General features: G+C 36.8%; 1 protein-coding gene across 6 annotated transcripts in view; it reads right to left on the reverse strand.

Moving 5' to 3' along the window:
• The window catches only part of KLC1 (kinesin light chain 1), a 47057-nt gene that overhangs the window by 15218 nt on the left and 15949 nt on the right, over nucleotides 1-15890 (reverse strand). For 3 of the 6 annotated variants that reach the window (XM_033062112.2, XM_033062114.2, XM_033062116.2), the window contains exons 2-13: nucleotides 14617-14878; nucleotides 11233-11463; nucleotides 9187-9265; nucleotides 7110-7335; nucleotides 6503-6590; nucleotides 5742-5843; nucleotides 4949-5122; nucleotides 4709-4808; nucleotides 3798-3847; nucleotides 3643-3710; nucleotides 2151-2259; nucleotides 41-202 (exon numbers count right to left, since the gene is read on the reverse strand). In XM_033062112.2, coding sequence (XP_032918003.1) covers nucleotides 41-202; nucleotides 2151-2259; nucleotides 3643-3710; nucleotides 3798-3847; nucleotides 4709-4808; nucleotides 4949-5122; nucleotides 5742-5843; nucleotides 6503-6590; nucleotides 7110-7335; nucleotides 9187-9265; nucleotides 11233-11463; nucleotides 14617-14877 — 1650 coding nt within the window. In that variant the 5' untranslated portion in view covers nucleotide 14878. The remainder of the gene's footprint in view (nucleotides 1-40; nucleotides 203-2150; nucleotides 2260-3642; nucleotides 3711-3797; nucleotides 3848-4708; nucleotides 4809-4948; nucleotides 5123-5741; nucleotides 5844-6502; nucleotides 6591-7109; nucleotides 7336-9186; nucleotides 9266-11232; nucleotides 11464-14616; nucleotides 14879-15890) is intronic. The other 3 variants (XM_033062113.2, XM_033062118.2, XM_033062117.2) reach the window with 3 other exon arrangements.

The following is a 15890-nucleotide window of genomic DNA, read 5'->3' on the forward strand; positions in this document are numbered from 1 at the left end:
ATTTCCTAGGCTACTCTCTCCAACTGTGTACTGTACTTACCCCGTTCCACTCTACGCTCATACTCACTTCCTCGCCGCCATCAGGGCCACTCTCGTACTTTACCACATCCACGTTGAGGCTCTCTCTGCTCCGCCGCTTCTCCATGCTCTCAGGGTCATTCAGCACTTCGGCCACTCTCTGTTTGTGAACATTGTCAAGACCCTGAGAATTTGATAGAACGGGAAGAGGCTTTATCTTGTTACAAGCTCTGTTAATCTACAGCTCACACACAACAACTGCGCCAAGCAAGAAGCAAACCAAGCCACGATTCCATCAGTCCAATTCTGCTTTCAGAGAGCAGCTGAGTTGCCCTTTTTAAATTGCAAGGACCAACACAGCATGAAGTGCAGAGTTTGGCACTTTGAGAATTCACTGAATTTCCAAAATAACTGCCATTCTTTTCTTCTTTTCACTTGTCTAAGCCTCGTGGTGCCCATGTCGCTTACCTGAAGCCATCTGGCAACCATCTAAATATTAAGCAATTTATAGATTATGAATCATCAATGTAATTCTCAAGTTTTCCACCCATCAAATGATGCACTTTGCACCCACCTTTGGAGAGGTATCTGAGTATCTAATACCTCAGAAGCAGGTTGTGTTAAAAATACTGACATAGAATATCTGGCATTACTATAATGTTCCTTCAGAAAGAAATTACATAAAATACAAACTTGTAATAAACAAACTAAATATATGGCCAATAAATTTACTTTGTATTAAAGCATGTCTATCAACTATCAAATAATCCTTTAAATATCTTAAAAGTGCTATGAAAACTTACAAGTTCTACGAAAACCCTTCACTAAAGGCAAAATCTTTAACACAGAAACTAGAAAATATCAAATCACAATTATTTTCAGCTTTGTCTTCTTTATAATAAACCTACTCCACATCATAACCACTACTGGTTGACAGGAAAAGATCCCAGAAGAATGCCTATACTTTACAAAATATTCTGCATCTTCTACAGTACAGCACTAGCAGCAAATGCAGCAGGGATGTGTGTGGCAAATCCATAAAGTCAAATACAACACAGGAAGTGAAAAGGATGCAAAAGAAGTTCTTAAAAGGGCGTGAATAAAAGATGTTTTAGTGGCATGGAGATGTCAGGACCTTACTCCCATGTAACTGCTTTTCCCTAAAAGAGCATTACTTGAATGACCCAGAATAAAAAGGCAGTGTTAAAATGCTGCTGTAACACAGCATTGTCTCCTACAAACCTAAATCTAGGGGTGTGTATACTGCCATATATTATGGATTCATGGCATAGGTGGTACATGATGCACAGTGAAATTCTGAAGAATCCTTAAAAATAAAGAGTCAGTAGCAAGCTTCTAGAAAAAATACTTCTTACTTATTTTCATATTAAAAAATGAAATTAAAATTGAACTTATTGTTGTCTGTTTACTTGTATTTTCTTGCTTTGCTTTCCATTTCAACACCAACTGACAACCTATGTTTTCTGGTCCAGTCTTAGACGCTTCTATAAAAGACATCGTAGCAAACCATCCAAAAGGGAAAAACAAAAAAAGCCAATAAAACCCCCAACAAACCAAACTCTCTTCCACCTTCTAAGAGAAGGGAGAAGGGGTTACTTGAACAGTAGATCTGAGATCACAAAGAGAACACACTAAAAGAAAGTCTCCACTGAAATTATAATATCTATCCCATTAGTTTATAAAAGTAACAAAAGGTTTCTGTTAGTTGCATGCAGAAACTGAACATTTTTAAGTCTGACAGCTTCTTATTAAAAACAGAATAGCACAGCTGGCAAAGGAGATTTCCAGCAGAACCTCCCCATTTCCCCCAGCTACAGTCTGTTTCCTGGGACAAGCAGCCAATTGAGGACTGCTGCCCAACATAATGTTTTCTGCTCTTTCATTTTCCACATAAATTTCACCCCCAGTTTGAATCATGTCCCCATTACATGGTGCCACTGCCCTAACAATTAACCAAACTGCAAGTGTTAGGATGTATCAGTTTATCACCAGTTCAGTCTGAAATTAGAGGGTGACCAAGCACTGAAAGTTTCAATACTCTGCACACATGAAGTTGAAGATCTGCATGATCACAGTGCAGAAATATCATTAAGGTGAATTTCCATACTTGCCTGTTTACGAGATCTCATTGCTGCCTCTTCTAATGTTTCAGCAGCTTCAAATTTGCCCTGTCGTCTGTAAAGTGCCCCAAGGTTCTTTAAAGTAGTTGTTACTGTTGGACTAGTGAAAGAAAAGAAAAATAACTCTATGTAAAATACATACTCACAGAGTAAATTCTTCTAAATTCACTAATAAAAGTTTAAATTAATATAGTGTTTATCACATTTTTGTAAGAATTTATTCTCGCTGGAAATACACTTACTGTACTTCGTGTATACACAATAACCTGCTGACCCCTCTCAAAGGGTATCAATATCTCATCCTGTGATAGCCAATATCCCTGAAACTGAAATGCTAAAACCTTGTGCTCCTCAGCTGCACCTCAAGGTGAAAATTTAGCTCTAGATGAGTGTATCCAACTGAATAATTACGCAGCTTCCAAAAAATATGCTTATTCATGCATAGAGGTCATTACTGTACCATGTGTTAGTCACAAAAATAATTAACAGTTTCTTTCATCAGCTTTTACTTATCACCTATTTGCAGTTTCTATGCATTCAAACCCTGCTTGAACAACAAAAGCAAAAAAACTGCCCACTTCATTAACAAGTCTCACACTCCATCAAGACATTTTTTGTTTCAATGGCACAAAATTAGCTCAGTCACAGTAATTTTGTGTGAAGTTTTGCTCCAGTAACAACAGAGAAAAGGTTTTCTCATGCAGAATGTTAAAATGCATGTCAGAATGAACAAGTACATGAAAAACAAATTAACAAAATGTATCCCACACAGAACTCAGGATGGAGGTTTCAACAGAACAAAGGCTATAATGCTTGTTAAACATGAGCATTCAAATACTCCATAAACAAAAGACCCTCACTGACTATCAGTACTAGTTGCAGGGTTTATTTCATACTACATCACCTACGTGCTAAAAAAGTTGCAGTAATGGAACAAAATTAGAGAAAACAAAAAAAATTTCACTAACTATAATCCAAGTTGAAATCCTTGTTTCTCTTATTTCACTTTAAAGGATACATTGTCACTCACACAACTATATTCTTGAAGCTTTAGAAACTCAAATAATGCTTAGTTGTGGCAATTCAGCTTTGTTTTCTTGTGCCAGCTAGGTAAGTAAAGGTGCAGTTATTTGCAGTCTCATTTTTGGTCCTCTCCAGAGGCCTTGCAGAGGCAGGGAGGGCAGCTGTGCCAAGGAGTGGTACAGAAGGAAAGGTGACCTACGCTGCCACCTGAAGGACTGCCAAGAACACAACTGGTGCAATTTTATGTCACTGGATCTATCTAACCAGCCTCGAGTAAAAGCAGCCTCAGGACTCGAAAACTACTGCTGTATTCCTGAAAACCATTCTTGGGCCTGAAATTTTTAATACTTTAGTTTTTATAGTACTAATCAAGGAGTTGATTTGGTTTCATTTTAAAAAATGCTTTAATCTGAGACACTGAGTATTAATGAGTTGCTTGTCCTGTAAAGAAATCACTCACCTGTCAACTTTGCAAGCTTTGTACCAGCCACCATATTCTCCAAAAGATGTGCCATCTTTTTGCTTTCCCTAGAACAAAGGTATTGTTGAAAAAAAATCTGATTTGCAACTTAAACAAGTATAAACTCCAAAAGAGATTCACTACAATGGTCTTACTTTGCATTCTTCCCTCTCTTCTGCATGCATCCAGATAGGCTTATTTTCATCTGGTGAAACAAGAAAAGTATTTTATAGAAGAACAAAACTACAAGGTATTGATAGTTTGATTTTCACCACTCTGAAATGAAGTTGTGAACCAGGGAATTATACTATCGCCACCAAAAAACCTTACTGTCCATATTACAGGCAGCAGATAAATATAACACACACCTCTTTTACAGTTCTACAATTCTGTCTCCTTTTCTTATCTGAACTTAGAAACAGTTACTTCTGAGAAGCTTTGAAGTCTATATACTGCCACCCATTTATCATGTGTCTAGTTCTGCACTAGAAAACACGAATTTATTTCTTTTATCCTAACAACTACTTTGGCATCTACTAAGTGGTGCATATGCTACTGTCATGGAATGCAATGAAAATTCTTTACTGGGGTTTTTAGTTTATAAAATGCACATGACTTCAATGTGCAGTGTAACTCCCAATTTAAAGGTATTCTCCCCATTCTTTAAATGTGTTAATGAAGGGCTTGCATTAACAATATCTTCAGTTATGTCACTAAAAATCCTGCATTGACTTTTTCCTGTGACTGGAAAGTGACATACATTTTTTTGCCTCCATAAAAATACCAAAATTTGGTTTAGTGGGGTGTAAGATAAATTACACCAGAAACAAAATCCATAAAACATAAATCCACTAAGACTGCCCCATGTTTTTGAATCAAATGTTTGCCGTTGTATCTAAAAGCTTTCTTATGATGAACGTACTTCAAACACATCTATCAGCTCACCTTTTAAGTCCACCTAAAGCAGACAACAGTTTTACTCAGGTCACTATTAACTTCTTGCAAATTTTATTTCATAACTACAAAAATAAAATGTACATTCAAATCTAGGGACTCAGTTTCTTACCATCTACAGAGCCAAATTCCCGTTCATGAGCGCGAGTAAGAATCTCTTTGTATAAAGTTTCCGCTTGCTTAAACTTGCCCTGTTTTAGATAGCAGGATGCCTAAAAACAAAATACCCCCCAAAAGATATCAGCACACTGTTTTATTTATTTTTATAAATAAGAAATAAATACATTGTGGATATAAATGCATTTCAATTCCTGAGAAAATCTGTCTCAGGTCTACTTTGGGAAAGGCTTACCAGATTGTTCTTTGTTTTTGCAACATTTGGATCATCTGGTCCCAGTTTAGTTTGGTAGATTTCAAGTGCCCTCTGATAGTAATATTCAACCTCCTCGTATTTACCCTGGTTCTGGCATAGCAAAGCCAAATTATTTAATTGCTTGGCAACATCAGGGTGATCTTTCCCCAGGACCTGGAAATGAAATACTCTGTATTAAAACATTCTCTAATCATCACATCAGGGTTTAGAAATAAATCATTCAGAAACATTCTGTTAGTTTTATTCCTCCTCAATTCAACATGAGCATGACAACAGCAAAAGCTGCATTCCAAAGATATGAAAATGAGTCAATTACATTGCAAATAATGCAGAACAATCCATAAGGGGAACAAAATAAGTTGCAAAACAACATTATATGGAGAGTATTATAAAAACGTGAAGGTGCAGTCTCATGGACTAAAATAAATATTCACATAGAGAATGTAATCAACTTCAAAATTTTAGCTAAGTTTCACTTTTAAATTTCAATTCTCTTGTTAAATCAAAGACTATTTAGCTGTCAAAGGAGAAAGGTAAAAAAGGTTTCTCACAAAATACAGAATTTAGCATATACCCAGTGTGCTCCAGCAATTCCGTAGCACTACTGGAATTTCCTATTGTTTTGAATTTCAGACACTCCTAACTACAAGGCATTGTTAACTCTGGGGTTTATCTGGTAGATCTACCCAACCAAAGCATAAAAAAGCAAGCATTTAACTTTGTTTTCTCCTTCACAAAGTCCCTTCAGAAGCTCTGTATTTGCCACTCATACCTTTTCTCTGATTTCCAGAGCTCGCTTACACAACGGTTCTGCTTCTTTGTACTTTCCCCGTTTACCATAAAGTACTGCAAGATTGTTAAGAGTTGCTGCCACCTGTCAACAGGAGAAAAACATTAAGTACACTGAAATCTGTTGATACAAATACTTGACAAAGGAGCACATCTGCAAAGCATTGATGTTACCAAATTTCCCATGCACAGGATAGACCTCTTGAAACTTGCAAGTGATGAAATAACTATTATTAAATGCATACATACACAAAAGAAGAAAGAAAAACCTGAATTATGAAATAATTTTGCTTCCTTTGTGGAAATGTCATTCAGTGCACACATCTTCACATGTTCTTTTCTTACAAAGGTACCTCTCACATCTATACTTTGAGCTGCCCAGCATCCCACAGGCTACAAAAGTATCACATGAATTTTGCAAAAGCTTGATTTACATTTCATTTACAAGCAGTAGTAAATCAAATCAGAAGTGCCCCTTCAATCTGAGTATAATAAAGTGATTTGAGTAAGTAAATAAAAATTTTTCTTCACAAATTGATTTCCCATAGAAAATCAAGGCAATCCAAAATCAAGTATGGGCAAATTATACATGGTGAAACAGCACCGAATATAATGTGACCTCCTACCTGTACTGTTAAGACAAGCCAGGTCTTAAAACCTTTCCTGTTGAGTTTGATATTAGAATTAGTTGAAAAAAAGCTCAATGAAAAAATCCTAAAATTATGATATCACATGTATACAAACCGCTGGATGATCTTTGCCCAAAGTCTTTTCACGGATGGCCAAGGCATCATTCAGGAGATTTGCTGCATCTTTGTATTTGTTCTGGTCTCTGAATTGTAAAGAGACATAATTAACACGAGGGATTCAGGAATGAAAAAATCATAAAAATTAAGCTGAGTTTATTATTGATCTAAAGATGTTACTACAGAAGAAGAATAATTGAGACTATATTAATAAATTAGGAAGTAGAATCCTGAGGCCTGTAACTGCAAACAGTTTATTAGTTGAGGACTGTACTGAGCATGTACTATTTTGACACTGATATCCAGTTTCTACCTCCAGATTACCTTGAAGATGGTAAATCAAGACATGGTCCGTCAGTAGACCAAAAAAAAAAAGCAAAACCAGCTTCATTCCCTAAGCAAAGGTATAGGCAAAAATACAGCAACCTGTTTGATTTTTAAGTATAGGGAGACATATAAATATTTTAGGAACCTCTTGAGGGTTTCAATCATAATTTTAAAAGGAATACAGAACAGGGGAAAAAATTCTACTCTGAACCTTAAAAGGTTGTAGCCAAATACTAAGTATTTATTTCACTGGTATTCATCTATGTCAGTATACACACCTGTACACCAAAGCAAGTATGTTCAACATAGTGGCAACATCAGGATGGTCATGACCCGAAGTCTTCTCCAGATCTTCAAGAGCTTGTTTACAGAGAGGTACAGCAACCTCATATCTACCTTGGGAAGCATACTGGATAACAAGATTATGTAGGGTCCGTAATCTTGCTGGAATTTCATAGCCACCTTGCTGGGCAGCAGCTGCTGCACTGCTATGCTGCTGTTGAACTGAAAGAAATCCACAAAATTTCAACTTGTATAAAAGATGACTGCAAATAAAACATCTCACATGAGTTCTCAGTGGCACAAAATGGGACTCACTGAATTTTATTTCTTCAATACACAGAATTAGTATTAGAATATGCTTCACAGCAGTCAAGCTGACTTGAACAGTGGCAGTGGAAATATGACTGTTTTGTTCTTCATATCGTGTCCAGTATTGTGTTACTATTATTTTTACAATTCTAGTAGCTCAAAGGGTCAAATGTAATAAACTTATGAAGAAAGCAGGAAAGTAATTTGGCTCAGCAAATCATTAACGTCCTCAAGATGCTATCATAATTTTGCACTTTCAAATATCACTGTTTTCATATGGAATGAACACTAACATAGGCAAGCTGAATACTTGCAGAAAAGATTTTTCCTGTATTCTTCTTCTCTAAACATACAATTCTTTTTTGTTTCCCTTTGTTTGCTATGCCAAGGAGCACTTAATGCTAGCACATAGAGGGCTGAAACACCTTAGATGTCAGAAATAACAGTTGCAAGACAAAAGGCCCTGAGTCAAAGTCAACATTTAAGTTTTACTCACTAACCCAGGCTTAGCCATTTATTTTCCAATAGCTCCTAACCTTTGGTTGCTGCAATCCTCACTCTCCCACTGCACCCCAAAATGTACTAGCCCTTTTCTCTTCACCTAACCAATTTCTGAGATTTAAAATATTCCCTCTTACTCATTTTCACTAATCTCTAGAGAATGCACAAGATAAGGGCTCCAGCCAAGAGCCTGACTTTATTCTCTCCTTTCTATTAAGTTCATAGAAAGTGGGAGCATTTTTATGTCAGTGGAATCACACAAGTCCAAGCCTATACCCAAAGTCACTGCCTGCCAAAGCACTGAAGCATTTCAGCCTTTTTCTGGAAGGTCAGAGAAATCACTGACTTGCCAACTTTGTCTTTTGTGAAGAGAAGTAAGGGAGCCTACAAAATTCTAGAGAAGCAAGAATGAACTAGGAAGCAGTCCATGACCAACACCAACCTACTGTAAACTCCTCAAGCCTGCCCTTCAGTGCTGGCTATGGATAGCTTTACTATGCTGACAAGAATGCAGTGTACCTTGTATGCATGCCCACAAAGGAAATTTGAAACTGCTGATGGCAAAGGTGGGTCCCTTCAGGCATATTCATTCAAATCATTTGTCTGGTAAGAAACATTCTGCTCCCAGCACACTGCACTGACTCCACAACAGCAATGTGTTCTATGTTTACACACATACAAAAAACACATTCCACTAAGTAGAGCTTACTTATCTACCAAGAGCTTTTTTCAATCACACTACCAAACATCTACCTCAAGTTCCACAGCATATTCCTCAGTCCTGCTCACCTGATGACGAGCAATACTTTCACAATTAGTATTAAAACTAATATAGACAACCTTAGTAAAGGATAAAAGACATAAAAAAGATTTCATACTGAAACCTGCCACAAAAATCTCAGATCAGATCATTAAAAAGGTCATTAACAGAATTCACTATCTGATCAGAAACTGCCCCAGTCACTTGCAACTAACCATTCTGAGGTCCCAAAGAAGGGTAACAGGACAAATTCAGAACTTAAATCAGTCTGAAGAACCTCACAGCAGATAAGTAAACTCTCTTAAAAAAACACTCAGGTCCCAGTTCTGTACATACCAATGTAGGGAATGTGTATCAATGATTGCATTCCTTATTCTACCAGAGGCATTCCCCACTCCAGCTGTGTCCCGGAGGTCTCCAGGCATGGATACATTTTTGTAAAGAACATCTTTATATTCTGCACTGCAGAAATACACCATCAGTGTAAACTAAAGTACACTTACTTCCTTGTCCTTGGTCATCTTCATCATTGGGAAATAGATCATCCAAAGGCTCTTTGGTGGAATCGGAATCTTTATCCTCCTACAGAAAAGAGAACAACCCCAAACCCAACAAATTAAATCTAAGGCATAACAGGACAGTCCAGTCAATAATCAGCAATGTTAAAGGAAAACCCCACAATGAGAATTGACAAGAATAACATTTCTCATTGAACTTTTACAAAGGTCTTATATTTAAATGTATTTACACACTCTGTCCCACAACAATACAGGACACCTTCAGAACAGCCAGGAATAGAAATGAGGTCTCCTAGATTTCAGTCTCAATTTAAGCACAAAAGAACATGTTTTCTGTTCTCACAGAGGCTGATGAAAGTACCCAGTGAAGAGTAAGCACTGTTTGGTACAGAATTGTCCATGGTACCTTTTTTAGTCATAAACAGTTATAGTTGGGCAAGGGACAGGAATAAGGAGATCTCAATTTCTGAGTACTCAACTTCTGTACAAATAGTGAGACTTTGCAATTATGATCTCTAAGGATCAAAACTTAAAAAACAAAACTAAACAAAACAAGAACACTTGAAAAGAAGTTAATTTTCAGTAATCTCCATCTGTAACCATACTAATTTCAGCACAATTCATCAGTGTAAATTGATTTTAAGCATCCAATATGTTTCCTATATGTTGAACCTACACAAAATAAATAGTGGAAGTTCTCAGAAATTATGAGTTCAGTAAGAAGAAAACTCAGAGGTGGAACACACTCTTATTTTTCTGGCTCTCAATTCATCACCTTTTTCCACAGATAAGAAAAAGCCAACTGCTGCTGCTGGCATTTGGAATCAATGATGGCAGAGCAAGGGCACTGCAAAACCAGCAAATTGATGTGACTGTATCTCAGATGGGAAGTTCATAATTTTAAGTGCTGATTCCAAACTCATACTGAGTCTGTACAACTAACTATTTCAAAGGCTAGAAACAGAGACTGTCCATATGGTTAGCAAAACTATAAAGATGCTTGGCTTACTTAGACTCAATTTGTTAATTAAACTTCAAATAACGGAGCTAATCCATCTGTAGATCACAGTCTGACAATACAGCACATCAAAATCCCAACACTCCCTTCTCTGCCCCTTTTCTGAACAGGCTTCACTGGCAAATTCATCTACAAATACCAAATCATGGAACTGCACAGAAAAATTCCAGGTGCAACTGACCAAAACAACTCTCCTCATGTTCAGTATGTTAAAAAGGATTAGTCAAGCAGTCAGCTAAGCATGACTAAATCACACCCATTTTCAACCATTAAAATTGCTGAAATAATTAGTTATGAAAAACTGCACTTTCCAAGACCACTGAGAAGGTCTGAACACACAAAATGAGATCCTTCTCTACAGTGCCATCTAACCTAAGGAAGCAAAATAAAATTATAAAAAGGGTACAAAAATCAGAAGTCTTTTAAAATAGTAAATTCCTTCTGTAAATTAAAGTTGTGTCCATTTTCTCTCTGAATCTAAAAATACATAATACAAGGGGCTTGTATACATGCAGATGATCACAGTGTCTGGCAGATGGTCCTGAAAGGGAACTCAGTAACATCTTATCCTAGTGTAAATTCTCAACAGATACAAAAGCTATACACTGATTTCACTAAACAAAAATAGATTATTTTTCCTACAATCAAAATAAGTCAAGTCCTGTAGATACTTAAAATCTCACACAGCTTATGATTTCTCACTTATTTTAACTGCTGAGTTTACAGAAGTGAGATTTTTGCTTTGGTCCAGTTCTTCACACTTTTAAGCTTATATGATACCAAATGAGTATTTATCAATTGTGTTCTTCATGCATTTTATTACCTGCAGACAGTAAAATATATACTCGCTCCAAATCATTCTGCAAACTATGTGACATTAGTACAAGCAGTATTTTAAGGACAAATATATGTTAGGGACAAATGAAATGTATCTCTCATTTCTTGTTAAACAGGTAGATTACAACCCATGTAAATGTAGGGTGCTTTTACTGTTTTACCATGCAGGTACTTACTGATGGTGAAATATCATCGTCGTATTTTTTTAATTGATTCATGAATTCTAGATGTTTCTTTTCTTCCTCCAGCTGAGCTACAGACTGCTCACTTTTCTGTAGTTTCTGCTGTGTATTGGCTAGCTCATCCCGTAGCCACTGATTCTCCTGGCATAGCCGGCGAACCTGAGCCCGCAATTTCTGCTTCTCTGATTCCACTGCATTTAAGTGATTTGACAAGGCCATCATTACCTGAAAAGCAGAATGTGTCACATGACATACTTTCTCCAGAATGCAGTCCTGTTCATAACACACAAGGCTTTCATTATTTAAACTTATGTCAGCTGTGAGATCTGGTAAACATTCCCGTATCTCTTGGTTTTAGATATGGTTCTCACTTTTTACAGTTTAGACTCACAGAATGATTTGGGTTGGAAGGGGCCTCTAAAATTATCCCTTTCCAGCCCCCTGCAATGGGCAGGGACACCTTCCACTACACCAGATTGCTCAAAGCCCCATCCAACCAGGCCTTGAACACATCCAGGGACAAGGCACCTGTTCCACTACCTCACCACCCTCATAGGGAAGAATTTCTTCCTAAATTCAATCTAAAGCTACTTTCTTTCAGTTTGAAGCCATTCTGCATTATCCATCACTACATGATCTTTGAAATGTCTCTCTGCAGCTCCCTTGTAACCCCTTCCAGCCCTGGAAGGGGCTCTGAGGTCTCCCTGCAGCCTTCTCTTCTCCACTCCTCTCAGCCTGTCTCCAGAGCCCAGGAGCTCCAGCCCCCTGATTGTCATCATGTCCCTCCTCTGGACTTGCTCCAGCAGGTCCAAGTCCTTCCCTTGTTGGGGTTCCAACTTGGAGGAACTCTTCACTAAATAATTGTTTTCCATGATGCCACCAGAAATTAAAATTGTTTCAGAATTCCCTGAACGTTAAATACAATCATAAAGTCATGAAAAATTTGAACTAGATTACTGAACTGGAAATATTTGTTCCACTAACATAAAATGGAGCAGTAATACTTCAAACTTGCAGGATCACAAAAATAACCTAAGAACTAACAGAGAGTTCTAATTTAGCACCTTCCAGACAAAAAAAGGATTTGTATGCATGCTTATAGCTCCTCAAAATGAACACCTCAGCAAAATGGTAATACTTCAAAGGGACACTTACTCAGAGATCTGAATGTGCAACTGAACACACAATTTATAGATGCACTTTGCATTACTAATCATAAGCCTGAGTGTGCAGACTTTCAAACACAGTCACATTAAGGACAAAAAATAGAACATCCATAAAAGCAGCTTACTTGGACTGTTGGTTTTTTTTTGCTGAGCAAAGTTAAATGAAAAAGGAGTTTACTAAGTGAAAGCCAAACACTACCAGTAGAAGATATTCTCCCTTCACTGTTTATGCAATCTCCCACTGACACATGTAGGACAGCTGGCAGCAGTCCCAGGATGCATACCTGGTAAGAATGGACCACTGGTGAGAGTACAAATCTTTCAGATCAGTTAGACATCCCCAAGTTACTAGTATTTCATCTCCTCAATTTCACGATTTTATTAAAAACTAAGTTACCTCTAAGTGGTTTCAAAGTAAGGATTTCATGTAAAACAGATGGTGTTCTTAGCTGAAATTTCAGGTGTCAAAATATTCATTAAGCCTTTAGAAACTGATTTTTCCTCTAAAGATAAATAAAACTCCAGATATAATTTCCTAATACCAGTTCAAAACTCCAGACTTCAGCACCTACCTATTTACATATTAAAAATTGTTCTAATATTTTTAACTACTTGGTCAACTCAAACAGTGGCATTTACATAAAGAGAAAGTGTATTTATGAAAACTATAATAGGGTCAACGTATTCAAACACCGAACAAGTTACAATGGCAAACTAAAATGTTTTGTAGTCTTACTCATTAGAATTAACTGAAAGAAAAGTCTGATTACTTCTTCAGCAAAGTTAGTTTCATTTTCATGGAAATAACACATCACCTGACCTACATGCATGCCACAAAGAACATCTATTTCCGTATCTTAAATTTTAAAAATAATTTTTAAAAATACTACATAGTTAAAACTCAAAGCATTCAGGAAGAGTAACCTTATCAGGTCTGAGAGTAGTAGTTTGAAGTGCAATTGGCTTCCTAACAAAGGCAGTAAATGCAGACTTCTTGGCTCCTCAAAACCACAGTTCACAAAGTACCATGCGAGGCAAAAAAGGCAGGAACATCTGCATCTGAAGCTCCTGGTAGAGCCAAAAATCAGAACTAGTTTTTCAGAGTCCTAGTCCTACATAGAAGCTACTCGTTCACTTGCACATCTTCTACAAACAACCATTAAAGGTAACTCAATTATTGCAATTTTATTCCATGCATCTTCCAGCACTTTCCTCCAGTGCAAGGCATCAAAGTGGGTACAATACATACACTAAGACCTGACAGTCTGTCCAGAGCTTCTACATTCCCCTGTCTGATAACCCACACTTCATTCTCTCAGTCTCAATTCACCATGATCCAATGCACACAACTTCCAGATCACCACACAATAATAGGTCCAGAAGAGAAGTCTGAGCAAAGTTATAGACCAACAGGAAGCCTATTAATGTAGGAGTAACTTACCAGCATTTTAAACTCATTTGCAAACACTGCCATTTCACAGTGATGACTGTCATATCACATTGTTTCAGGTTTTTGACTTGGTAGAAAATTTCATGAAGTTGTACTGTAAATATAATCCTGACAACCCAATAAACATGCAACTTTTCACTTAACTACAGATGGTATCTTCATCGACTAAGAGTCCATAGCAATTAGCTCAGAGTCTTCTCTTTAATGCACCAGTCAAAGTTGTCCAGATTCTCTACTCAGGTCTTAAACTTTGAAATGCTTTTAGGTTCAATTTCAGTTTAGTAAAATGTTCAATAAACATCAGAGATTCTTCAGCTCTAAGAGCATCATGTGCTACCATAAAAAGTCCAAGTCAAGGGAATATAAACATGAATTTAAGGCTACAGCAGAGCTCAAAGGCTGAAGCAAATTCATTTTTTTATATGTGTGTTTGTGTGAGACCTTCCTATGCCATCCTTTAGAGTTAAAATGCTACTGCTCAGTTCTTGAGCTGCTCCAACATTACCTGCCTAATGACTCATGTGGAAAAGCCTAAACAGAAAATGTTACTGTCTCACTGATGTCAAGAGGATCACAGTCATGAGTTTCAGTGCTTCAACACTGACACACAATTAGTTCTGTAACAGTATGATGGACAGTAATTACCTCTGTTAATTACAGCACTTTTTGTCCTTTATATCCAAGAAGAATGTAAATGTCCCAGCATATTAATAATATCTGGAGAGAAATGTCTGGAATGCTCAATTTTTACCACAACTTTACCTGTGCTTCACTAAGGCCAAGCTCCAGCATTTCCAGCGACTTTCGAATCATGTTTGATTTTTCTTCAACCAGATTGGTTTCATCATCTTTCTTCAAACATTTCAGTGTTTCAAGTAAGCTCTGTAAAATTGAATTGTGTTCATTCTTCAGTGCCTCTAGTCCATTAATCACTTGCTTAGTTTTGGCAATGATTTCATCTTGAGTAAGCTTCTCCAACTTCTCTTCCTTTAAATACACCATTGTGGACATGTTTTCATACATTCTGAAATGGAAGAGTATGCTAGTTAATACAAAAGGAAAAATAAAATAAGCAAGCATATAAGTCTATAGGTGAATAAAGTCTGAAATGTATATTCAAAATGCAATTACAGTTGTGCATAACTTTTACAATGTTTCATATCCTGAGTTTGAACAGTTTCAAGTTTCCCAGTTTCTATTTCCAGATTTAATATTAACACTCATTGATAAACCAAAAAACAACACATAATGAAAAACAGACTATGAGGTGGCATTAGAATTTGTAGCAACTGCTGAAGAACAGGGATACATCTCCAGGATTCTGGTTTCTGCAAAAGCAAAGTAGCTGGTGTATAAAATACAGACTATAATAAATATAGCTATTTACAGATGCCACTGATCTGTAGCTCCTTAAAAAAACCCCACGAAATAGAGCTTGAAGAATTTGAAGAAATAGCATTCAGCCTTCTGAAAGAGTTCATCAGTCAATCATGAGAAAAGTAATCATTTTCCTGTAAACACCAGCCTCATTCTTTCCCAAGGACTACAAAAGCTGTTACCACTATGTATTTTGAACATCACAGCTATCCCCTAGGACAACCTTAATTCATTATTTTTACTCTACACTTAACACATAGACATTCAATTGCCTGCAGGTCTAGATGCAGCTGTTTTGATGAAGATGCAACACCTGTCTCATGCTGGAAAAAACAGTTTGTACAGTACAAACCTTGCAGCAAGAAACCTTTCACTGTGCTATTTTATCAGTATCTAAAGCATTACACTAAAGATAGTAAATTTCTGGATGTTTGTCAATACCTCTATCAAATGCAAATGAAGACCCAAAAAAGCGTAGAAATTCACATACTCTAATAATCACACATACTGCAACTGATGTGACAAAAAAGCTTAATAATGTAAAAATGCAAAGAGAACACACACAGTCATTTGACCCTTTTTACATGTCACCAAAAAAATGTTCTATAATGAAAATAAAGACTTGAAAAGTTACTCTTCTGTACCTCAAGTATTTAAAT

This window comes from Catharus ustulatus, chromosome 6, assembly GCF_009819885.2.
Source record: "Catharus ustulatus isolate bCatUst1 chromosome 6, bCatUst1.pri.v2, whole genome shotgun sequence".
NCBI lineage: Eukaryota > Metazoa > Chordata > Aves > Passeriformes > Turdidae > Catharus > Catharus ustulatus.